The 25,200-nt window shown below is 45.6% G+C and overlaps 1 protein-coding gene across 3 annotated transcripts in view; it reads right to left on the bottom strand.

Moving 5' to 3' along the window:
* The window catches only part of LOC138481461 (glutamate decarboxylase 1-like), a 719,240-nt gene that overhangs the window by 385,371 nt on the left and 308,669 nt on the right, over nucleotides 1-25,200 (bottom strand). For all 3 annotated transcript variants that reach the window (XM_069613613.1, XM_069613614.1, XM_069613615.1), the window contains exon 4: nucleotides 24,549-24,639. In XM_069613613.1, the coding sequence (XP_069469714.1) occupies nucleotides 24,549-24,639 (91 nt within the window). The remainder of the gene's footprint in view (nucleotides 1-24,548; nucleotides 24,640-25,200) is intronic.

Here is a 25,200-nt window from a genome sequence, read left to right as displayed (position 1 = left end):
GAAGGGGGAGAGGGGACAGCAGGAGAAGAAAGGAAATTGATGAGGCGCGGGAAGCGTCTATCAAAGAGGTGGAGGTTGGCCTGAGGGCCTTGGACCATTTGCATAAACATTAATGATGACCTTAGAGGAATGGAAGGAGGCCAGGAGGACGTCCCACCGGGTGCCTCCATTAATGGGAGAAGAGGAGAAGGGAGAGAGCACAGAGACCATATGATGGGTCCATAGGTCTGGCAAAGGAACGACAAAGAGGATGTTGGTGAAAGTTTCCTTGGAGGAGGCACTGGTGTAGGTGTCAGCAATAGAGAGGCCTGGGTTGGAGACCAGGATGTCCTTTTTAAACTTCTTCCTACCGGATATAGTGAGGAGAGCAGGATAGTCAATAGAGAAGCAGTTAGAAAAGATAGGAGAGATAGAGAGCACCATAGAGTAGGACACAGGGCAGGGTGCAGGCAGACGAGACAGCGAGTGGCAAGCAGGTTTGGCAATAGGACAAGACGGCGACACTCATGATTAAAGAGCTCTCAAAATGAACATTTAAGACAGGAGAAGAAAAGCACACCTAGGATTGAGAATCCTGGATAGAGGGAGAAAGGCCTAGGTTTCACAATCCAATTATAAATACTGATACAGTGTACCCCCATGTACCCTGTGGGTCGGCCTGATAGACTTCAGCCCCCATAGAGGCTGTATGATCTGGCGCTGAGGGACCCGGTCGAGTACCACAAGTTGGGTGAGGTAATAACTAATTATTTTCAGGAGAATAGTATTTCAGGCCCTTGGCCGGGGATTGTGTGGGATGCCATGAAGGCAGTGGTTGGGGAGAACTAATTAGTAAATGTGCAGTGTATACTAGAGAACAGCATATAATCTGGCTCGGCCTGGAGAGGGGGATCGAGTAGGCTGAGCAGGAAAATAAGAGGAAATTATCATGGAGGGATATACACCCAATACACCCGCTGAGGGCAGCAAGTAAAAAGCTTGAGAAGCATCTTGCTGATAGGACGTCCCAGGCAATGTTAAAAATCAAACAATTGTATTACGCAAATGGGAATCAGGCCAATTGGTAGCTGCTATCAAATTAAACAAACTCCAGAACCAGTGCTGGCCCTACCGGATGGACAGAGTATGCTGCAGCAAGGGGACACTGATAAGCTGAGGATATTTGAGGCTCAATTCGGGGAGGTGTTTTAAGGAGAGGATAGTGGTCAGGCTGCAGTTCGGGCAGAAACCTACCAAAGCTAACAGCTGAAGCGTATAAGGCTTTGGAATTTCCAATTGCATTAGAGGAGGTGGAATGGGTTATTAAAACATTGAAAAATAAACCCCCTAACCCGGATGAGTTTATGGCTCCTTCTACTAAATATTTTGCCCCTTCTGCTTTCCCCACTGGTGGATCTTTTCAACTCTTTTTTGATGTCTGAGAGGATGGCCCCCTTTATGGTTGCCTCCACGGCTGTGCTGACCCCCTAACTGGGGAAGGCCCAGACACTGTGTGATTCCTATCGCCCTATCATCCTTACTAATATAGACTTGAAGCTCCAAGATTCTGGCCCATCGCATGATGAAGGTTATCCCCAGGATTATAGATAGGGATCAGACAGGGTTCATTACAGGTCATAGCACTAACAGGTCACATGGGTTTCAAATTCTGGTCGAGTATCCGGCTTTAAAATTAACTTTGACAAGTTGCATGGGTTGGATGTTTCCTTGAGCCCCCGGGATAGTTCCCTGATTGGAGCCCTGGCCCCCGATACAGTGGTCCCGAGATTCTATCTCTTACCTAGGTGTACGTATCCCCAGAAGCATTTCAGAGGTTTGTCACTGTAATTTCTGCTCCAGCAGATGTCTGATGATTTACATAGGTGGAGTCAGCAGGAAATATCCTGGTTTGGCAGGATTACCACTGTTAAAATGAATCTTATTCCTCAGTTCCTTTACCTCTGTTTAGCATTGTTTGTTAGGATGCCTGATGCAGAGCTTTGACCAATTCAGGGGAGGATTCTCAAATTCATATGGGGGAAAAAGCAGGCAAGAGTCTCTCGGAAGGTATTATTGAGACGCATAGGGGTAGGTGGTCTAGGAGTTCCTGATGTGTTTCGGTACAACTTAGCTGTGCAAGTTTCACATGTGGTCACCTGGGGTGACGCCGCTTTGCAACCGAAATGGAAAGTAATCGAGCCAGCCCAATCGGCTCTGAGGTTGGTCCATCTCCTGTATGTAGAGAAGAGATCCCTGATGTCGAACTCTTAACCACAACTAAGGACACGCTGCATTATATGGGGAGAGCACGCCGTAGATGGGGCCCGGCTTTGGGGGTGGGGCCACTTACACCTATTTAGATTAACCCGACCTTTCAACCAGGGTGTGGTAGGAGATTTGAGGCATGGGTAACCAGTGGTTTGGTGACTCTGCAGCAATTGTATGTGGGTGGGCACCCACTGACTGTTCAGGAATGTAAGGAAACCTTTGACCTTCCCAAAACTGAGCAATTTTACTATGAACAATTGAGACACAGAGCTTCCCATCTACTCATGAAACGTGGGGCCACTAGGCCAATGACTGCTCATAAGCAGATTGTTCACAGGGGGGTTTCTCAGGGCCGGGTCTCACAATTATATAAGCTGCTAGACACATGTGACCCACTGATACGCTTGCAATATATGAGTAAGTGAGAGGATGATTTGGGAGGGCCAATAGAGGCTGAAGCGTGGTTGTGAATATGGCTGATAAAGCATAAATCCTCCAGATGTGTCACAGACAAGGAATGTTCCTACAAATTCTGTCACAGGTGGTACCTCACACCTGAGAGACTTCACTGCATGTTGGCTGATTATTATGGGAGTTACTGGCGCGACTGCACTGAAGTGGGTTCTCTCTTTCACATGGTATGGATGTGTGAGATGGTGGGTCTCTTCTGGAAGGAGATGTTGTCCAAAATGAAGGATGTCACAGGGATGTCTCTTCCCGTGGATCCCCGCTGGTGTTACTAGGTGACACAGGTGATGGGCAATACCCCCAGTAGGGTCAAATAGCCACCTTGATTGGACACTTTCTAATGGGAGCTAAACTAATTATCGCTCGCAATTGGAATCTGTGGAGGGCCCGGTGGAACAGATGTGGTGGGTAATAACAATGGGACATCCTGCTGGTGGGGCAGCAAACATGTGTCCGTCTGGAAGCGCTTCATTGACTTTGTGGAAAACCACCCAGCGATAGTCGGTAGACGGCCATTGATGCAAGACATTTCACTGTTGTAATAATGCTGGTTCGTGGTGGTGTTTGGGTTGAAAGACTATAAAGTTCTCAGGTGAGGTGGGCCTTGGAAGTGCTGCAATCCTTCTGATGCACAGAACATATGGTATTCTGTAACCCCTGTCTTGTTGTCCTCTTGAAATGTGATTTTTGTATTCATGCATATGTCATTCCCCACAGTAGGTTAAATAAAAGTTATTTGAAATAAAATATGGTGTGCTACAGGGCTTCCCTTCTCTCTACCATTGCTTCTTCATTTGGCCTTTCTTTTCATGTCTACGCTGACGGCTCCCAGATCTTTCTTTCTTCGCTCTCTTTTTCTGATGCTCTTCATGCTAATATGTCCTCTGCTCTTCCTGCTATACAATCCTAGATGCATGCTCACTAACTTCAACTTAACACTTCTAAAAGTGAGATTGTCTTTTCCATCTGTTCCTCCACCTTTTCTACCCCTTCCGTATATTTTCTTCCCCCTCCTCTTTCACTCTCTTCCTCTGTACGAAATCAGAGTAATCTTTGATTCCTCCTTGTCTTTTTCCTCATACATTACTAATGTCGCTCATTCATGTCGTTGTCAGTTATTCAATATTCGAAAAAGCTTGCCCTTCCTCTCTTTCTATGCTTATAAGCTCGCCTTTCTGCTGTGGTCCTATCTTGTCTCGACAATTGATTCACACTCCTTCTTGTCCTCCCCTCCTATCAGCTTGCTCCTCTACATTAATGCCTCTATCAGCACTCTTTACTGTCTTTCTTGCCATATTTCTATTACTCCTTCTCTCTTCTGGATGACCTTTGAATCCTGATTACTCTTTCACTTTCTCTCTATTGCATTCAAATGCATGCACAAGCTTCCGCCCCCTGTCTGTCTTCTTTACTGACTCTCCATGTTCCTCCTCGCTCTCTCTGCTCCCAAAATCTGTTAATTTTGCTTGTTCCTACCTCCCTGTGCCCAATCTCACTTCAGATCCTTCCCTATATGGCACACGAAAGTCTGCAATTCCCTACCTCTTGACATTAGATTCTCCTCTACTCTTTTTCTCTTTCATGCTAATCTCAAAGCCTTCCTGCCTTTCCCTTTCCCTATGTCTGGATTATTTAATTGCCAAATTCTGTGAACGGCACCATTTTAAATGCACAGCGCTTTGGCGAAAGCGCTTTATAATTCAATAAAGTCCAAACAGGGGGCGCTGTTGAGCTGATGGCCACCTGAACGTGACTCTCCGCGGCAGGCAGTCACAGGATCCTTTTTGCGGCACCTTCCTGCACTCGTACTCGACTCCAGAGGGCACGACTCGATCGCGGACGATCCGGGCTGCATTTGGACCGAACCCCGACGCGAAACGGTGCCGGGGACCCTGAGATCCGGACATCTTCCCGCCCCTCCCCCACCTGCGAGGCGGCTTTGCGCCGGCGTCCTTCCCCGGCTTCGGGACGTGCCGGGCCTCTTCGATTGCTGGGGCCGCCACTAGTCCCAGCGAGGATCCCCACCCACTCCTGCCGGGGCTCGCTGATTGTGGGGCCTCCCCCGGAGCCTGCACCCTGCATTCCATCCCCTCGCGGAGGGGCGGCACATACGGCTGCGGCCGTGGCACAATCCAACGCCGCCTCGTGGGGTGTCCTTGGCGCCGCTGCGGCCCGGCCCTCCCCGGACCATGATCCTGCTCGCCGGGGGAGCCGACTGCTGGAGGCCCCCCCCCTCAAGGATACTTCAGTGAAGGGGTCGAGCTGCGGCGCTCCCCTGGACACCTGGAGCCGCGCTCCCCTGCTGACACACACCGCAGGGCCCCGGGCCCAATAAGGTACGTGGTGCATGGGGGGTGGGTACCGCCTCACTCTGTGGCCCGAGTGCTGGTGGTGCCCGCCTCTGTAGCTTGGGGCTCACTTTGCTGGGCGCTGGCGCTCTCACCCAGCACAGTCGGCTTCGCCCTGAAGTTACATCACCCGGGTGCCCATCTCCCCCGCAGACTGGCTTGTGATCCGGCAATTGACTTGGGGTGCTCTGGGCCACGCCAGCCACCCACATTACATCTACTTTGGGGGGCCTCCGGACCTGAGGATCCTCGGGGTTTGGTTCATCCCACATTGCTGTTCTGGAGCCTCAGCCTATCCATCTCATCGGTGGGACACAAGGCCGGCTGGTGCTCTTCCCTACCCCTCCTACAGACTTGCTTGGACTACCATACCTTGACCACGGCTCTCACGGCGGCCACTGCACACCACCACTCTTAGCCCCTGTGTCGTCTACACCGGATCTCTCCGGACTTCGCCTCCCGCACCTGCGGGGGCAGGTTGCACCTCCACAGGCTCCACCGGCCACCACAGGCCCCACATAAACAGGTCCACAGTTGCTGACCTCCCCTCTGGAAAATCACCTGCTCTACATCACGCCCTGCGAGGCTCCCATACCTCCCTTTCTTGAGCTGCTGGGGTCCCCCACTTACTCTATTGGAACTCCAACCTCGCCAGGATGACTAAAGGGGTCTCAAAGAAACAGAGCTCCATCAATATGATCGCGAAGACGCCGGTGAGATCGCCAGAGGAAACCACTGAGCAGGCTCCCACGGAGTCATCATCCGCCATAGCTCCGGAGTCTCAAAACATGATGGACTTTATTCGGGAGGGCTTCACCGCCCTCCACTCAAAACTAGATGACATGAACGGCACTATATCCTCTATCAAGGCCCATTTTGAGAGGACGGATAGCCGGGTGGCGGAGGTCGAGACAAGGGTGGGCTACGCTGAGGATGCATTGGGTGCCCTGCGCTCTGAGGTCATCGCCCTCTCCAATCGAGTCCTTGATGTGGAAAAGAAGAACGAGGACTTGGAATCCCGATCAAGGCGCAATAACCTTTGTATCATCGGCGTTCCCGAGAATGAGGTTCATGAATCAATGGAAGATTTTGTCAAACATACATTGCTGACACTCCTCGATTCACCCAGACTTTCCCTGCAATTTTCCATAGAGCGTGCGCACCGAGCCCTAACGGCCAAACCCAGGCCTGGCGCTCCTCCTCGGCCCATCATAGCCCGTGTGCTGAATTTTCGTGACCGCGATGCCCTCCTCAGGGCCGCGAGGCTCAAGGGTGAGCTCTTACTGGGCGGTGCGAGGATCCACCTTTACCCAGACTTCTCGGTGGCCGTCCAACGTGAACGCAATACTTTCCTGGCGGTAAAGCGCAGGCTGCGTGATCTCTCAGTTAAATACGCCATGCTCTACCCCGCCAAACTCCGTATAGAACACGCCAACCGGGTGTTCTTCTTTACTCTTCCAGAAGAGGCCTCTAAGTTCCTGGACGAACATTTCCCAGGCTGATACTCCCTCTCTGTTCAGGGTCCGACTGCTACCCTTTAGCCCGGTCAAGGAGGGCCCACACCCAGCCACCTTCCTATACTGGAGTCACACTGGTTTTCTATTCTGTAACCTGTTTAGAATGTTCACTGTCACGAATATGTGCCGCGTCAACATGTGCAACATCTCCGCCCAAGTTACGTATAAGTTTTCACTGGTGGCACCTTTCATTTCACTTTGACCTGCCGTTGCCCGGAGAGACACGGCCAATCTGGCCTACAGGCCCCCCAGGCGCTGATACCTTTGGTTTGGTTTTTGTTGAGGGGTTTTGGGATTGCCATCCCTCTGTTTGGGGGAGGGATGTGGAGGGGGGTGGAACATGTTGGGGGTTATGTTACAAAAAGCTTGGCGTTGGCAGCAATTACGGACCGCAAGGTGGTACTCAACGACTGTTACTGCAGGGTCGCTAAACTGGTCCATTGGCTATTGGTATTTTCTCTGATATATTTGTCCCCGCATCAATGTCTGGGAGCGACCTGACTTTTATGAGCTGGAATGTTCGGGGGTTGGGTAACTACAAAAAGATGAGGCAGCTACAGCTACTGGCTGACCGGCATGGATCCAAGGTTCTTTTCTTACAGGAGACACATACCCGCACGGAACAGTGCATGAGATTTGCCAAATCATGGGGCCCCCACAGATTCTCCACCGATTTCTCTTCCCAAAGCTGAGGGGTCATGACCCTCATCCATAAGAGTCACAAGTTCACTCTCATCTCCTCACACATAGACCCTCAGGGCAGATATGTACTGCTTCATGCTACGCTTCAAAATAAGGAGATAGTCCTGCTGAACATTTATGTCCCAATATAGATGATCCAGATTTCTATGTACAGGTCTCGTCCCTTCTCGATGGCTTCCCCCTTGTCCCCATCCTCTGGGGGGGGGGATTTTAACACAATTTTCGATGTAGCCCTCGACAGGTCTGGGTCCAAACCTCGTCAACTTTCTAGAGCAGCCTATGCTGCACTATCGTCCCTTCCCCGTCTCGTCATGGTTGATGCATGGAGGTTCTTTTACCTGGATTCCCGCGTTTATTCTTTCTACTCTTCGGTCCATGATTCTTATTCCCGTATTGACAGATGGGTGATCTCCAATGTTCTAGTTAAGAATGTCATACAGCTACAGATTCTCCCCAGGACCCTGTCTGACCACTCTCCTGTGACCATTACCATGGATTGGGGGCCAGATCCGGGCTGTACCCGACGTTGGAGGCTGAAGCCTCTTTCCCTGCTAGACCCAGAGTTTTGTTCTGAGCTCGAGCTATCCATCGAGGAGTTCTTTGAGACAAACACAGGCTCGGTAACATCGCAGGCCATTCTATGGGAGACCTTCAAGGTCTATATTAGAGGGATGGCGCTGTCGAAGGAGAACGGTATTCTTAAATCGATCCGTAGAAACCTCGCAGAGAGCGAATCTAAATTATCGACCCTTGAGGCTCAATGTTCACTTCACTCCACTCCGGGAACCCTGGCTGATATCGGGGTGGAGCTGGATACGTTCCGATCCCTGGCGGAGCGTGAACAAAAATTCTTGGATAACCCTGGCATGGCGAGAAGATACGGGGAGGGTGAGCGCCCTGGCCGATTTCTGGCGAGACTTATCCGTCATGCGATGGGGTCCCCGCATATACTTGGGATTGAGAGACCGGACGGCTCTATGGCTGTCACCTCACAGGACATCAATACTGAATTTTTCACGTTCTATGAAACCCTATATTCCAACTCTGATGAGGTGCCAGCGGCAGAGATTGACTCCTTCCTCGATACCCTTCCTTTGACGACTCTCTCTCCGGAGTCCACGGGTTCCCTTGATTCCCCACTTACGCTTGAGGAGCTCTCTGATACGGTGGACTCCTTATCCTCGGGGAGGGCCCCTGGGTCGGATGGTATCCCAGTTGAATTTTATAAGCGCTATAAACAACTATTGCTCCCTCACCTGTTGGCTCTCTGGGAGGAGTCGGTTGAAGCCGGGGTATTTCCCCCCTCACTCCGTGAAGCCACAATTACGGTACTACTTAAATCTGGTAAATCCCCCTCACAATGCGGTTCATACCGCACGCTCTCACTTATAAATTGCGATGTCAAAATATTCGCTAAGGCACTAGCACTCCGGTTGGCTCCCCTCTTGCCATCTGTCATCCACCCGGATCAGGGGGGCTTCATCCCCGGTCGCTCTACCTCCCTGAACCTTAGGCGTCTCTTTAATATAATTAACAGAATAAACCGCGAGACACATGCGGTAGCGGCCACGCTCGACATGCAAAAGGCGTTTGACTCGGTTTCATGGAGGTATTTGTGGCGGGTCCTCGAGAGCTGTAAGTTTGGTCCCTCTTTTCTCTCCTGGGTCAGATTGCTCTACTCTGACCCCGTGGCTAGGGTCCGTACCGGTGACCGCTGCTCCCCCCTCTTTGGGATCGCCCGGGGGGCGAGACAGGGATGCCCCTTCCTCCCTTGATCTTTGCCATAGCAATAGAGCCCTTCGCTGATATGCTCCGTCAATTCCACGCACATAGAGGACTCCGCACGGCGGGCCAGGTGGACATAGTGTCTTTATATGCCGATGACGCTTTGTTACTTATACGCTCTCCCTCTGTCAACTTATCCCCAATACTGGAAGACGTCAAACATTTTGCCGAATCTCTGGCCTTAAGGTGAATTGCTCGAAATCTACGCTTTTCCCTCTTACAGAATGCATTCCCCCTCCCTGACACCCAGGGGTTTACATGGGCCCAGTCTACTTTCACCTACCTGGTGATCGAGATAATGCGCCATCAGGCGCTGACTTTCAACGAGAACTATCAAAAGTATCTCACACATTTGTCATCTAAGGTTCTAGCCTGGGACAAACTCCCAATATCCCTCGAAGGCAGGATAGGCCTGCTGAAAATGGTGGTGTTGCCCCAGTTACTCTACAAGTTCGCCAATATCCCCCTGTGGCCGGGGGGTGGTTTCTTCCGGGAACTGACTCGCACGGTCAATTCCTTCCTTTGGCATTCGGGTGCGGTCTGCCTTAAACTGGATACCTTATCTACCCCTATGGCTTATGGGGGCTTTGGTGCCCCTGACTTCTTTAAATACTGGCTGGTATCCCAAATCCAATATACATCCTACTGGTTTAACGCAACAGACCCCCCCCACATGTCAGACTCGAGAAACTTGCGGTCTGTGACCGTGACATTCGCTCCCTGGTGATACAACCCACCCCTCTGGTGCTGGACTCACAGAGCCCGGTCGCCTGCACATCCCTGGCATTAGCAAAAACATGGAAATGGTCCGGTACTGTTCACACCTTCCATGGTAACCTCCCTCTCTGGAACTTCCTACCGGGGGTCCCACGGGTGCCATTGGCTATGGTGCGACGCTGGGCGGAGGCGGGATATGAGTTGCTGCGGGATGTGTTCGATCAGGGAATATTTGTCGAATGGCTCGACCTCCCATTGCCCTTGAGGAGAGGCCGGAGTGTATGGCTCCAATATTTATCCCTTCGCAGGACCCTTAAGCGTAATTATCCGATGTTCCCGGCTTTACCACCGGATGACCCTATCCTCGAGGAACTCACCTCCCCCTCACACACTAGAGGTAAAATATCTAGACTATACACTATGCTGCAATCCAGATCTATTCCAGAATTCACTAAACTGAGGCAGGCGTGGGAGGTGGACCTTGGTGTCGAAATGTCTGATGAGCGCTGGGCGCACTTGTGTGATCGCATACACCGGGTGTCTTTCAACTCCCGCTTCAAACTGATACAGTTTAAAGTCCTACATAGGTTCCACTACACCCTGATCAGATTGCACCGCATGTCCAGTGATCACCCTTCTAGCTGCCCTAGGTGCGGCCTGGATGCGGCCGATTACATTCATATGATTTGGTCCTGTCCCCGTCTTTCACAGTTTTGGGAGGCAGTCTGCTCGACGGTGTCGGCTATGCTCGACCCATCAGTCCCTCCCCGGTGGTATGCCTCTTTCATGACCTCCTGGGTCTCCCCCGGAACTCCAAAAAACAAGCTGGCCTCTGCATGCTTCTCGCCGTCCGATCCATCCTACTGTGTTGGCTTCACCCCTTGCCTCCCACGCACGCCCAATGGCTAAGAGCGGTCACATGGGCCTCGAACTCGGAGGAAGCCTGGTCTCACCTACAAACCTACCCACTCTAGGCCCAGGAATATCTGGCTCAGTTTCCGATCTTATATGTCAGCCCTGAATATGACACCGGCCACGTCTCCTCTAGCCACCTCTCCCCACCGACCTGGGCTCTTGCCCCCATCATAGCTTCCTGACTTTTTTGTTTATGTTATAAAAGTGCCCGATGGCTGTGTTCATTTCCGATGTAACTCCTGTTTGCCTGCACTGCATATTTATTGTACTTGTATTGTACCTGCCTGGCGATGTTCGCCTGTTTTTTGCTGCCACGTTAAATGAATAAAAAGAAGTTTAAAAAAAATAAAATAAAGTCCAAACACAAATACAAAGTAAAGCTTTATAATACATGATCACTGATTTCCATAGACTATTGTTTTCCAATTAAAAAAGTCCAACACGTTGAAATTTCTTTGAATTTTTCTGCATTGTTTTAAAGTAGTTTTTTATTGTTTTATATTGAACAGTTACCATGGTAACATAATCACCCTTTGGAATGGTTCAAAAATGAGTTTGAAGGCCTTCATGCAAGAACTGAATTCACAGTATCTTGCCATGGAATTCACATTAGCAGCCTTTTCGGCAGAGGCAGCCAATCAGGTTGCTAGGATTGCTGGCTGGATCCCACTATACAAGCCACTATACACTATAAAAGCTGCTCTGCTGCCCCTCCATCTCCCCCCTGCCCTCCTCTTCCCACCAGTCACTGTTCCATTCCCTCCCTAACCCCCTAACCCACTTACCTGATTTCTTTGCATCCTTTGCATCTGTGTCCCTGCCAGGCGCCATGGAAATGGAAGAGTGGCTCTGCATAGAGCCTCACCATCCATTTCCATGGTGGCCATTTTAGGTAAGTGTTTTGTTTGACTGAATGGGATGCCACAAGCGCCTCCCATTCATTCAAACAAAATTACATTGATGTCAGCACCCTGGGTTTCCGGATTGAAAACCCAGGGTGCTAATATGATATGATGTGATAGTTTATTTATATAGTGCCTATACACAATGTGTTTCAAAGCGCTTCAAGGTAAGGAAGTGAACAGGGGAAAATACAGTGGCATTCTTACAAGTCCATCATACAATCAGAATGTGAAATAACTATCATACTAGGCCTGGTGACATTTCAGCTAGTGCAAGAGCTTTGACAATGATAAGGAGGGGAGGGGTGGTGGTAAGGAGATGATGAAAGACAGGTGGCTACCGTACTAGGCCTGACGACATCAGAAAGTAGACAAAAGGTGAGGGGGGAGGAGGAGAGGAACAAAACAAGCAGCACTTGTACTAGGCCTGACGACATTTCAGATAGTGCTGGAAGGGGAAGGGGAGGAAGCAACAGTGGGGGGGAGAGAGGAGGGGAGAACAGAGGAAAGATACACATAGACAGACAATGCATCCATAAAGCAGGGGAGCAAGAGTCAGCAGACGAGAAAACAGGCCAACAGTGGGGGGGAAGAGAAAGAAGAGATAGAAAAGGGTGGGGGGGGGCAAAGAGGAAGAGTATGATGTGAAGAGGTAGAGCAAGTGAGAACAAATGACCAGGCGCATATATACAGATGGAGGGTGATGCCGGATGGAGAGCACACCTCAATACAGATGTCCATGAAAACATTATCATTCTCGGCGTTGGTGTTACCTCAATAGATCAATATCTGTAATTAGGCAGTCTTGTAAGGTAGAAGCAGCGGGCTCAGTGCTGATGGGTGAGGCATGCCACAGGTGAGAGAATATTCGAAGTGCTCGAAGGGGGCATTGCATGCTCAGGCAATGAACAGGGAACCAACAGGGGCCTTAGAAGGTGGGACATGAGGGTTGGGGGGACGGCGTCCACCTGCCGGTGTAGGGATTGGCAAATAACAGCACAACAGAGGCCAATCACGCAACAGCATCAGCTGTAGCAGTGGGACACAAAGAGGAGCATTTTTGCGGGCCGCCATCTTGGAAGGTGCAAATTGCACAGCAGCAGTGGTAAGGCAGTACAACAACAGGTGATGGCCGTGGCGCACACTCACTGTGCAGGGTGGAAAATGCAGTCAGTCATTGCACAGTACGCACGGTGCTAATTAGCACAGAGGCATCTCCAGCAGGCAGCGAGCTCCAAGTTGAGTCTGCTTGGATCCATAAATGGCAGCAAGCATCAAGGCATTGGCAGAATAAAATTGCAGGTCCCCAGAGGATAGGAGAGAAAACAGATCCGCAGAAGGATGAGGGAGAAGTGACCCTTGCCGGCAGGCCGGATCGGTTGGTAACGACCCTGGGCAAGTCACAGGCCCGACCAAAGCCGGCTCTGTCTTATTGCTTAAGTGACAGTCAGTAAGAACAGCATACATTTCTTGGGTACTGGCACAGTAAAATGAAGGACATTTCCTGTTAAATCCTTGTAGCAAAAAGCACCAATCAAAATGCCATTTCACAATATCACTCAAACCAGCTGGTACTAATGTGTGCTTTACTCACACTAAATCTCTCAAGGAAAATAAAACTGCCAAAAGCATCGAATGATCTGGTGTGTGTGAAGAAATGTGGATGCACTACTAAATTCCTGAATTATTTTGCCAACCAGAAATTATTGTCTATTAGAGCAAAATAAGCACACGAGATCCCGTGCTATGAGCTGGTACACATACTATCCAAAAATTGCAGAGAACGCGGAAGAAAATGGGATGATTTCTGGTCCTCAACTGCAGCTATTGTTATACTGCAATCAACAGCATGACAATAGGTCATCCACACAAAAAACAAGAAGTTCCATTAAGAACATAGAATAAACATGTTCTGAATTATGTGATCTATCCAATCAACTGAAGCTTTGGCTTAGTAAATGCCATGGAAACTACCTGCACATTGTATGAACAAATCATTGACATTAGATTAATATAAGCATACATATGAAGTAATTCTGAACAACAATTAGAATATTGTGTAATTGAACAGATCTTTTAAGACCAACTTGGTGGTGGTACAACTCATAATCTGAAAGAATATTAAGTGGATACACAGACCAGGCAGTGTAAATCCAGATGAGCTTAATGAACATGTGGACTTAAGATACTTAATGTAACCATGGTTATGTAACAAGGTATGTAACAATAACTTTGTTTGTGTTTCCAAAAATATTTTCTATTTCTATTCACTAATGACCACTTGGTTAGGTCATGCTTCTGGGTAAAAATTGCACATATTTTCTATTCTGGTGCACTGTGTCCTGGAAAATTGCGACACCGTATGAATGCTTACCATACAATGAACGGTTAATATGATTCGTCATGCCTCTTTCACGTATGAGAAAGAATATATGCAAAATAATTTTGTTTGAAATAATCATTGTTGATCGAAATGCAGCTAATGTTATCATTTGTTTGCAGTGCCTTTGCCGTTCAACAGCTCAGACCATCATGACCTCTCTGTTGTCATAGCAAAGATTAAAATTCCTGCTTGAAGAAAGTTAATTATTGATATCTTGTGTTTTAAAATAACCTTACAAATATGCAATACAACATGAAGATAACTAAGTCAATTGTAGACCTTGTACGTAAAAAGGTGAATTGGGCAAATTAACAGTAATTCTTTATAAATCCTATACTTAAGTGGATCCTCACTTATCCAGACATGACCCCAGCAACCAACAAAAATATAAAGTATGTGCATCCTTTCTAATTACAAAAAAGTCAAACTCTTCAGAATCTAGTCTTGGGATTTGTGGCATCAGCCTACAATTTCAATGTTATTGCAGGGAACACAATCCATGTCTCGCTCATTGTACATCTTCTTTACCTCTAGGTGATGTACTTTGACTGTGATTGTCCATCTGCCCATGACATGCTTTCTGTGGCACACAATAGCTACTCTCAAATTAGAAAATGTTCTCAAAATGTTATGTAAATATTGCAAGTACACCACACACCCTGATATACCACCTTCAGTGAATATCAGTGCCAACATACAAGAATTGATCATTGAAAAAGCTTGACCACCTTTGCAAATAATGCAGTGATAAATGTGACTACAGATACAGTCACGGTCCTTTAATGTATGGGGCCTGCTTTAGACAAACCCAGCGGTTTAACATGCACAATATCAATTCTGTTTTAGATACTTGTGGAGAGCAGCAATGATATCAGTCTTAGCTATATAGTTCCAAGTGAATTCCTGCCATTTATATAGGTGCTGGGTATGAATCTGTCTATAATGGATGCTGAACATGAAAGCCTTAGGGAGTAAGAAACTTATCAGTGAGTGGGGCAACTGCTATCCATATTTGTGGTGGTCCACATAGAAATCATTAAAGAAAAGCTGAATACATTGTGGCATCTTTCCTTCAACCACACTTTCAGGTGACCGTGGCTGCATTCAAGATGGGGGGCAAGGTGGAAGCCCGTGCAGACACACTAACTATTTGTAAACATGCACAAGAAAGGTTCTGGCAAAATCTGTTGATTTCAGAGCGGAGGTTGGATGAACAGTGAACACTCAAGCATCCCTCCTGGGTGAAATGAAGTGTGTCATCTGGTGGTTCCCTCTTATCAACTACAATTGTTTCAGGTTCTGTGGACCTCAGGCAGGTGTCGAAATGCAAGACATAAACCATGTAGGAATGGCTACCATATTGTGCACGGTTCAACGTGTCTGAGAGTACAACAGCTACAAGGTAGGTGTAGGGGTGATCAAAGAGGGTCCCTTTGATTACGAGGGATTCATGTTGCACACACCATATTGATGACAGTGTAGTGCGTAGGGCCCCACCTAGTTACGGGTGCAACAGGAGGGTAAGAGGCTTAACGCCGGTTGACTCCATTCTGTGATTGTATTTGCTTATTAGTATTGGACAAATCTCTCGCAGAGCACTATGCTTGTCACGAGCCTGCAGATTTCAACAGACAAGAATAAGGACATAGTCCTGCCCAGGCAAGCAGCAAGTGCACTCTCTCCCATTTTGAGGCCGGGTCCATCTATTCCCCACTCTGTTATATTGTGCATGGAGGAACTTCTCTTACAGTCACCTGCCTCTGCCTCTCATAGCAATGGCAGCAGGATATCGGAGTATTGGCTCTTAGTACCAAAAGGAGAATGAAGCTCAAGCAGGATCAACTCACATTCTCTAATCTCTTATCTATCAGTAAAGATGTAGGGAGCAAATTCAAGAAGGATGATAATGTGCTTTGTCCCCTGGCATCTACGCTCAAGGACTCACACTTAAAGGAAGGCAATCTCAATGCTGATCAGGTAGGGAGAAACGAGTATTTCCCCATAAAAAAGGATACCGATATACAAGTCGTTCTTCAACAAATGGGTGTTCAGACCGGGTTAACTCAAGCTCTGCCATTAGACGAACAGACCGGGGTAAACTCAGTGGGTAGAACTGGTATTGAGCTTGCAGAATCCAAGACATCAGCAACATGGAGACTCTTGAAGGAACAGTCGCTGTGGGATCTTGTGGACTGCTTAATCCTCGTAGACTTTTATAGATGGGTGGAGTCGGTGAGCCCTAATATGCTGTATTACCCGCAGCAGTCCAATCAGCAGTCCAATCAAACAGAGCAGAAAGGACTTGAAAAATCTTCCCAAACCTCCCTCTCCCAGTATGGAGTCCATCAGTGTTGCCAAACCTCCCCTATAGAGGTCTTTCCTGCAGGTTTGTCCTTGCCCTTGCTTGATTTTGGCCGGGCGGGTGAGCAATCACGAGAGTCCTACCAACCGTCTGATACTAAATCCAATCAACTTCCTGCTATACAAAATACAGTGGCGAATTCCAACTTGAAGCCTGCGACCTAACGGGGCCTGCATATGAGAAAGTCACAAATGGCCAAGATCACTAACCGGTGTATTCAATCCTTTGTTATGGATCAAAGGAACTTGGTGATTACCAATATTGAGAAGACAGAGGGGAAAGAATCCAGGGAAGCATTATGAAACAAGTTGTTAGCATGGCTACGGCAAAGAACTGGGCCTGGAGTTGTCAGATTGGCGGACCTTAAAAGTTATCGTAGGATTGACCTAGGTGACTGGTGTTCACAACAATCAACGGATTGTGTCCTAGTGGGTTGCGGGCGCAGCACATTACCATCTTATCTTAGATCATGCAGATATCTTCCTATGGGATCCTCCAATTGTAAACTGATACTTTGATGTCCCCCGGAGCAACTGCCATTTTCTCTTTTTCCCCATGTGTAATCTGAGCTCCCTAGGTCACCATTATATTTTTTGCAGTCTAGTCTCTCACTGCCTCTCTAATGTGTGTGCTGTTTTTTTGATATTTTGTATCTTTTTGTTTTATGTTTCATGTTTTACTTATTGTTTGTTCTGTTTGTTTCTGTATGCACCATCATACCTCAGGGTAACATTGTGAGCAATAAAAATTAAATAAAGTAAAGTAAAGACAGGGGGATGGCAGCAAATTAGGGCAATTTTGCAAATACATATGTATCAAATGGAGTCAATTATGGGTGCGATATGTTTCTTTTAGTGTTACAATTATTTAAGAATGTTTATATATATTAGATCTTCATGCACATAGAAAGATACAATATTAAAACTGCAATGCAACACAGATGTAATCCACACAATTAGGTGCTTTGCTCCATGGTTAAGCTGTTCCACATGTATTATAAAGTAGCAGGGACATTCTTGATGCAAAAGTGAATAAGTCACCAAGTAAAGCAGTGTAACGAACAGGGCAAGGTTTATAGTCCCTGCCAGAAAACAGATGTTATCTCGCCCTTTGTATTAGAATCTTTAGAGGGGGTAGTCATTTGTTTCAGTATTAATAAACATGAGACGTGAGGCCAGGGTTTGGCGATCAAGTGTTTTTCCACGTCACCAGAGGCTGCATGTAGCTGTACAAATTAGAAGGTCTTTTAGAAGTGCCAGGAGTCTGGGGAATGGAGATCGTAATCTGTATTTCAAAGAAAATCCTGTTTATGCAGATCTTCTTCCATTTCCTAAAATATGTCAGCGGGGCCAAGTGCAATCATTCTTAAAGTTAAAAGTCTTAAGCCAGTTATTGCTAGCAATGAATTATGTTTTCAATGCCAATGTTTAACCATGTACTGACGTCAGGACCTACTACAATGAATCCCAAGAAGACGTGTTTTGAATATGATCTGAAGATAATAATGAAGAGCCTGACAAATGAAAATGGAAGAATTGGAGAAAGATGGGGTTTCTTTGAAGAGGATTGTCCAATCAAATTTGGGGGGTGGATGGTAATAAAGTACCGGGGAGTGTTTTACAAATGTTGCAAAAGGTATATAAGCTGGCAACTGATGTTGAATTGTTGAGACTTGGATTTGTTGGTCCTGCAACACCACCTAACTGCTCCCGGAAACAGCTGTACAATAAACTTGCTTTATGTACAACTGTGTACTCACTTCTTAAGTGGTGGGCCTGTTTTGGTTTAAGGTGGTTAAAGGTCTACCCCTACACAGGGAGCTGCATTGGTGGTGTATGCACACATGTGAATATAAGGCAATATGTCATCTCACAATGGATGGCAACCCACATAGAATTTGAAGCCCAATGAGTCTATTTCGCCAGCCCAATTTCTCTGTGTGGCCATCAATACCCCAAGCTCCCTCTCCTATCTGCTTGACTGCAATCAGAATAGGCTTCAATCGCTACTGTTATTGCAGTTACTACTGTTTCTGAACAAAACAATGAGCACAATATCACATATGACTATGGTTGTACAGCACTGTTTGCACATGCACTGCAATAGCATCCTAAAAGTCGCCACATCTTCGATGCATGGGTTGACCAGTTTCCCAGACAAAGGAAGGCTAACTAGAGCAGATGAGTCAGGATGACAGCCACTGGTGATCCAAAGATACCTGTCTCACAAAAGATAAAAACCAGCATGGAGAACAGATTTGCTTCATCCATACACTCTCAAACCTGACCTAAAAACCTGTATGTTGTGGGAGTCATTGCAAAATATAATTACCAAATACTCTTAAGGGTAATTAATATGCTATGCCAAATGTGAAAACAAAGAGAACAGCTGCATTTTCTAATGCCATTCAAGTGGCTGCCCACCTATCTGCACATTAGGTAGGGCGTCCTTAACTGGTGGGCAGTGTTGACACCATTCACACTCTCTCGGACCCTGACACTAGAATCAGCATCTTGGGCACATTGTTTCTCATTGGTCTGGGCTTTGAGTGTTTTGACATGGATCGTAACTTCATGAGCATAGTAAATGGTCAGCTGAAAAGCGATAGACATGCTTACAATAAACACGCTGATGTGCAGAGTACTTTGACATACCAGAAACCTTTTCATCCTTGCAGTTATGCTACTGAGAGGTTTGCGGTGTGGCAGGGGGGCTAAAGGTATAGTGCAGTTGGATCCCAGTGCCAGCACAGCAGGTGGTTGGGAATGATGATGGATCTTAGTTAATCATTGCTAACACATTCAGAATGATGCGGGGGCTGTCTTGTCTCAACACAATACCAGTGACATACCTGAGAAGATGAGGGGATAGGAAGGAGTTTAGGAATGCCATTCCCTTCACTGTGCCAGTGATACAGGTGGATTAAAGATGCAATGCTACTCATAGAATGGCTGTTGATCAGTTAATCACTTTTTTACTAGCGAGAGGTTCTGTCTGCATTTATGCCCCAAACCCAAATGGGATTGTTGGTCCTTTATGGACAGGAATCAAATTTAATGGCAAGTAGACATTTCTAGGAAGATGTTTCTTTATAATAGCACTTGCACACTAACAACGGTAGGATCTTCATGCAATGGAGTGGAGATTAGCTTGAAGGGAAACAGTTGCTCTTCAAAGTTATCTGGTTAAAACTTCATTAAACATTAGTGCTCACACTTTCTGTAATTTATAATGCTGCTTAAAGGAATTGCTGGACTGCCCAATCTAATAAAGTGGCCAAGGATATTAAAGAATTTAAAAGTGAATAACTGTTTTCTGATTTTGCTGACATCTACCTTACCACATAAACGTGGGATTACAACGAAATAAATTGGGGGAAATCAGAATAGGGGAAGAACCTATCAAAAAAAGAAACTGGGTGAGTTTTAGTGACACATCTACTGAGGAGCAGTCAAAGCAGCGAGCAGAATATCCAAGACAGAATAGGGGCCCGTGGCTGTTTATGAGGAGGCATCCCCTTGAGGGGCAGACCACAGGATGCAGACTTTAACAGCTACCTCAATCAGGGAATACTTTGAATTTTCAGGATGAGACTCAGGGGATACCAGCGATAAGAAATGAAATCCAAAACTTGGAAATCTCACTAGTTTGTAATTTATCTGGTAAAAATTTCAAAACACCAGAATTAACCGTTTTAATTGATGGCCTTTCCTTTATTCATATTCAACCAACAGATTGGTTAAAACGTGACACTGAATGATGCCAGTTACTTAGCACAAGAACATTTTAAAAACTGCACATATGAACAAGTAGTCAAGTTCTCAGGGTTAAAGAATACATTTACATTTATACCCACTGATGATATGCCCCAAGCTGTCCCAACCGTCAAAACGACAGTTCTTAATGAGATCAATCAAATCACAACAACAGTAGATTATTTTCCTTGCAACCTTAAAGAATTGGAATACATAGCCCTGCAAAATTAAAAACCTATTGGAGTCTGGACATAAATTCAACAAATTTATCTGGACCAAAATAAAAAACAAAAAAAAAATTAAAAAAACAAAGAAGAACAGAAAGAGGAAGGCACATAACAAGGAGCGTGCAGAAGGGAGAGAAGCCAAACAAAACCCAGGGAGTCCTGCTGGCTTGATTCTTCAGGACAGAGATCCCACAGAAGGGAAGGCGGGGAGCAGGCACTGCCAAGAAGCGGAGACAGAGCTGCGTACGAGAGCCAGATTGTGCTAAGAGAAGCTCCCAGTGAATAGGCTTTCCCCCTCGGGGAGAAATTGTTGAGAGAAGCTGCCGGGTACGGGTAAGTGTTGGGGACACTGGAACCACCTGAGCGCTATAAGACATCGTGAATGTAGTTGCGGCCCACGGAAACAACTAAAGTTGCCTTTATTGAATACCACACAGAATGAACAAGTAAAGTTGCCTTTATTGAATACTGAACTGAATCAAACAGGCAAAGTTGCCTTTATTGAATACCGAATCGAATGAAACACGCAAAGTTGCCTTTATTGAATACCAAACTGAATGAAACAAGCAAAGTTGCCTTTATTGAATACCGAATCAAATGAAATATGCCAAGTTGCCTTTATTGAATACAGAATTGTGTGAAAGAAGCAACGTTGCATTTATTGATTAATGAATTGAATGAACCAAGAAAAGCAGCATTTTTGGAATACCGAATTGAATGAAACATGCAAGCTACACTTATTCAATATTGAACTGAATGAAACAAGCAAAACCTGCATCTATTGAATACTGAATGAAAGGGAAGAACAAACCTGCTAAATATTGAACAATTAACTGTAAGCAATTAGGAAACTAAGTTGAATGAAAGACTCTGAGGGCAAAGTTGGAGTCAAGGTTGAGAAACCACTTGTATATTAAAGTTGTGGAGCTACATTGGAGAAACTACTTGTTTTGCTGAATATGTAACTACTCAAGGAGACCAGGAAATTCCTGGTTGTGTGACCTGTGATGGGTGGACCGTGTGGTCTAAAACTGCAACAAGACCAGAGAACCCATATATGCTAACAAGGATGTTTTCTGTTATGGAAGAAGGAAAACTACCATTGGTGTGTACCAGACTTGGGGAAAGGAACCCCAAGTTGTACAGAATTGTTGAAATTCAAAACCAAAGCTCCAAGATACTTCTTTCTGTATTCTCAATTTTGTACTCTTGTGTTGCGCCAGACACCCCAGAAAATACTCAAAGCCTTATTGACCAATTCTGTACATGGGACGCTTTACAAGTCTTTCTCTAATAGGAAGGACTAAGGGAACCATCCCTGATAAAAGACTTGGAGGAACATCAAATATGAATGAATACAAGGTTTGATGAAAAACAGTGGGTTGTGATATATGTGTAAGGGATTTTTTGTTTGGAAACGTAAATCCCGGTTTTCAGAAAGGCCGTCATGGCCAAAACATGTGTCAACATAGATGGGCATGTGGATGCAAATAAATGTGGTCCATGAGACCCAAATTAAAAAGGACCAATGATTTCAATAAGGCGTTGAGTATTTTCTGGGGTGTCTGGCGCAACACAAGAGTACAACATTCAGAATTCATTTAAGATGAAGAAGCAGCTATACCTTATGGTACACCAAAGGTGCGACAGGCATACCTTTTCAAGAGTGAGAGATCTGTGTCGTAGGGGGATAGTCCATATACCCATAAACTCTCTGTAAACACTTCTTTTTGGATCATCTTTTGATATTGAACTTGGGGAAGGAAACCCAGAGACGTGCAGCACTGGAACTGTATTAAACTTGGGGAAGGGTATCCTGACCTTTAGAAAAGTGTGGAACTTTATTGCGTTGAGTCCGAAAAAAGGTAAATTGAACATTGTAATGAACTTGTTGACATTTGGAGAAAAGAAGCTGAGTGGTATGCCCAAGCTGGAAATAGCTCAGAACTTTACTTTTGGAATGAGGTTTAGTTTATGGTTGACATCCCTACACATTGTTTTTTCTTAGTTGTGAGGGCAAGGATAGGTTTTGCACTCAGATAGAATTTTCAGTTGAACATAATTACACAGACTTTCCTTAGTTTCTTTAGGTAGAGAAATCCCTTCTTAGCATAGGGCAAGTTAGGCCTCATTCCGTCCTGACATTTTTGTTAATAAAAGCCTTTTGTTATACATTGAATCTTTTGTCTGTGTTTCCTCCCATGTTGCCAATCTCACAGTATATGTATATGTATAAATGTAATGTTGTATTGTCTAAAAAGATAAATGAATTTGTTTCCAAACATGAATTGATTCTTGTATAAAAGTATAATGGCACTGAGAAATAAAGAGCAGAATTAAATAATTTAATGATGACCCTGTTCTAAGCATATTTGATGAATTCTAAACAACACATTTTGAGTGTGTATAATTATAAACAAATCTCACAGCTACACTATAGTTTTTCTTGCAGAGATGATCAAAGCTTCAAACCTCACAAGAGACCTCTGGTCAGTTTCATTTCTTTAAAAAAAAACACATCAGTACATTGGCCACATATGTCACAGAGAGCACAAATGAATTCCTGGAGAAAGGAATAGTTTGGGAAAAATTCAAATAGGTGGGTACCACACTCTAGATTCCAACAACAGGCTTGAATTACCTATTCATATCTAACTCCCCATATCCTAGTTATATCATGGAAGGAGAGACCACAAAGCAACTACAATACTGTGTAGATCCAAACCATCGTCTAACTAACAGTGACTCGCGTTTCAAGTCTTCAGGCGTTACAAATTACCTGTAATTGACATATTCAGGGAACTGCTCTATGCTCTAGATCCGGACATACTTACATATCAGTGGCTGCAATCTTGTTGAATTTCTTAGCATCCTCTGACACAATAGAATATGAGATTCTTCGTAAGTGGCTGGATGAGGATATCAGATCTGGCATTCAAATTTATCCACTCGTTCATCACCCACTGGTAATACACTATTAAGATCTGCAGAGCTTCCTCCACACTTGGAGAACCCCAATATTCTATCTCATTCCTGCTTTTGTTTAACATGGATGTATGACCCTTGGCAGAAGTGACACGTCTGCTCAAAATCCAATTTTTAGAAAATGTGCTGCTTCACTTATACCTGTAAAAAAATACAACTTGAGAAGCACCACTGAATATCTGCAATGCATCCAGTTCTGCACCTAGCATGGAAAATCCACTGATTGTGCACAAAGCTCACATCATTCAATGGATACAAAACCCTGGACCTACCTCGAATAATTTCAAAGGAAGAAAAACATGTTGGGGTCATATCAAACTGTCAGCTGCTTCACTCCATACACTGACGCTGTCTTCAAGAATACAAACCATGATCTTATGATTGTCAGGAAAGTATTTTCGCTTTGCCATACAAATCACCATGTGGAAAATATGAGTTCTAATCATATCCTGCCTAGATTTTTGTAAAAGCATCTAGGCGGGAGCCCCCCCAAAAAGGTATAGAAAGCCCCAAGCCCTTAAAATGTGTCCAAAACTTAATAAAGCATACCACATAACTAAGTGGAGAAACTGGAGATTAGCTCCCTACTGCCAATTGTCATTGCTCCTTGGATTGCCTTCAGCCTGACCAATCTCCTAACCATCTTCAGCTGAAACAAACACAGAAGGAATTCAATCGAAGTCTAAAGCAGTCAACTCTGGAATGTCCTATATCCTACTGTGAGGGTTGTACCTAGTCTAACATCACTCAAGAAAACCCTACAAAAGCTTTACCTGTGGAGGCATCATCCAAATAACATGTCTGACCAGGACACAGTGCTCCGCAGAAAAGCCCTCACCGAACCTGACTCTCAACATTGAACTACACCTCCCCGACCCCCTCAATGCATTGCAGAGTACCCTTAGGCATGCAATGCGCCCTGCGTGTGTCCCCGTTGTGGGCAACTGAAGATTCCATCCAGTCATGGGTAACCCCTTCTCACCTACTCGATCTAATATTTACCTCTGCTCACGTTTACATCAACACGGTGGCACGTCCTATCAAACATATGACGAAACGAATATCTAAAAACTATCTAGTTGACAAAGAAATCCTCACCTCCCCACAAACCTTGTGGACATTTTTCATTATATGATACCAAAGGCAGATTGCAAAAGGTTTTTGAAGACAAGAATGAAATAAATTGAATTTACAATCATCTCAGAACAGGATGGAATATAATACAAACCCCATACATGTTTGTATTTGCAGTCGCCGTCAGCCATTCACCTGCTAGACCAACGATATCCAGGCCAGTGGAAAGTTGATTAAAGTATCGTGGATGACCTGAATGCAGTAAAGAGATAAACACATGTTTTTCATCGGTGCTGTAAAACTGCCCGTTTTCAAAGGTCTCAATTGCATAGAATATGTCGACAATCCTGTGCATCCTTAAAGATATAACGGCTTGCTGGTGGTTGGAAATACTTGCATAGTCAGTCACTCCGCTGTGCTGTGCACTGTTTAGCAATAATAGCCCCCCCAACTTCCTTAACTGCAGTTTATTTGTTTCAGCTGAGCTGGATCATAGGAATCTCTACTCTGTGCAGGTGAAAGACCAGGAGGTGGGGTTGAGGGGTGTATATAAAAAGTACCAGAAGTACACACTGTTATCTACCACTGCTTGCATGTATACGTGGGAGACATCTACATTAGTATGAAGTCTTAAGGTGAAACTTCTAAGGGCATTATGTTTACAATGCAAAATGTAATAAAAACACTATTTCACGTGTTATGTTAGCAATGTCACCATAAATGGGCTCCATGATCTCACACGTTACATTCCCACATAACAGCACAATTTAGATAATCCAAGAAATAAATGTGCAGTGGTAAATGGATGGTACA

The sequence above is a fragment of the Ambystoma mexicanum genome, chromosome 5p (assembly GCF_040938575.1).
Source record: "Ambystoma mexicanum isolate Mex_15411 chromosome 5p, UKY_AmexF1_1, whole genome shotgun sequence".
NCBI classification, from domain to species: domain Eukaryota; kingdom Metazoa; phylum Chordata; class Amphibia; order Caudata; family Ambystomatidae; genus Ambystoma; species Ambystoma mexicanum.
This window is presented reverse-complemented; position numbering and strand designations above follow the sequence as displayed.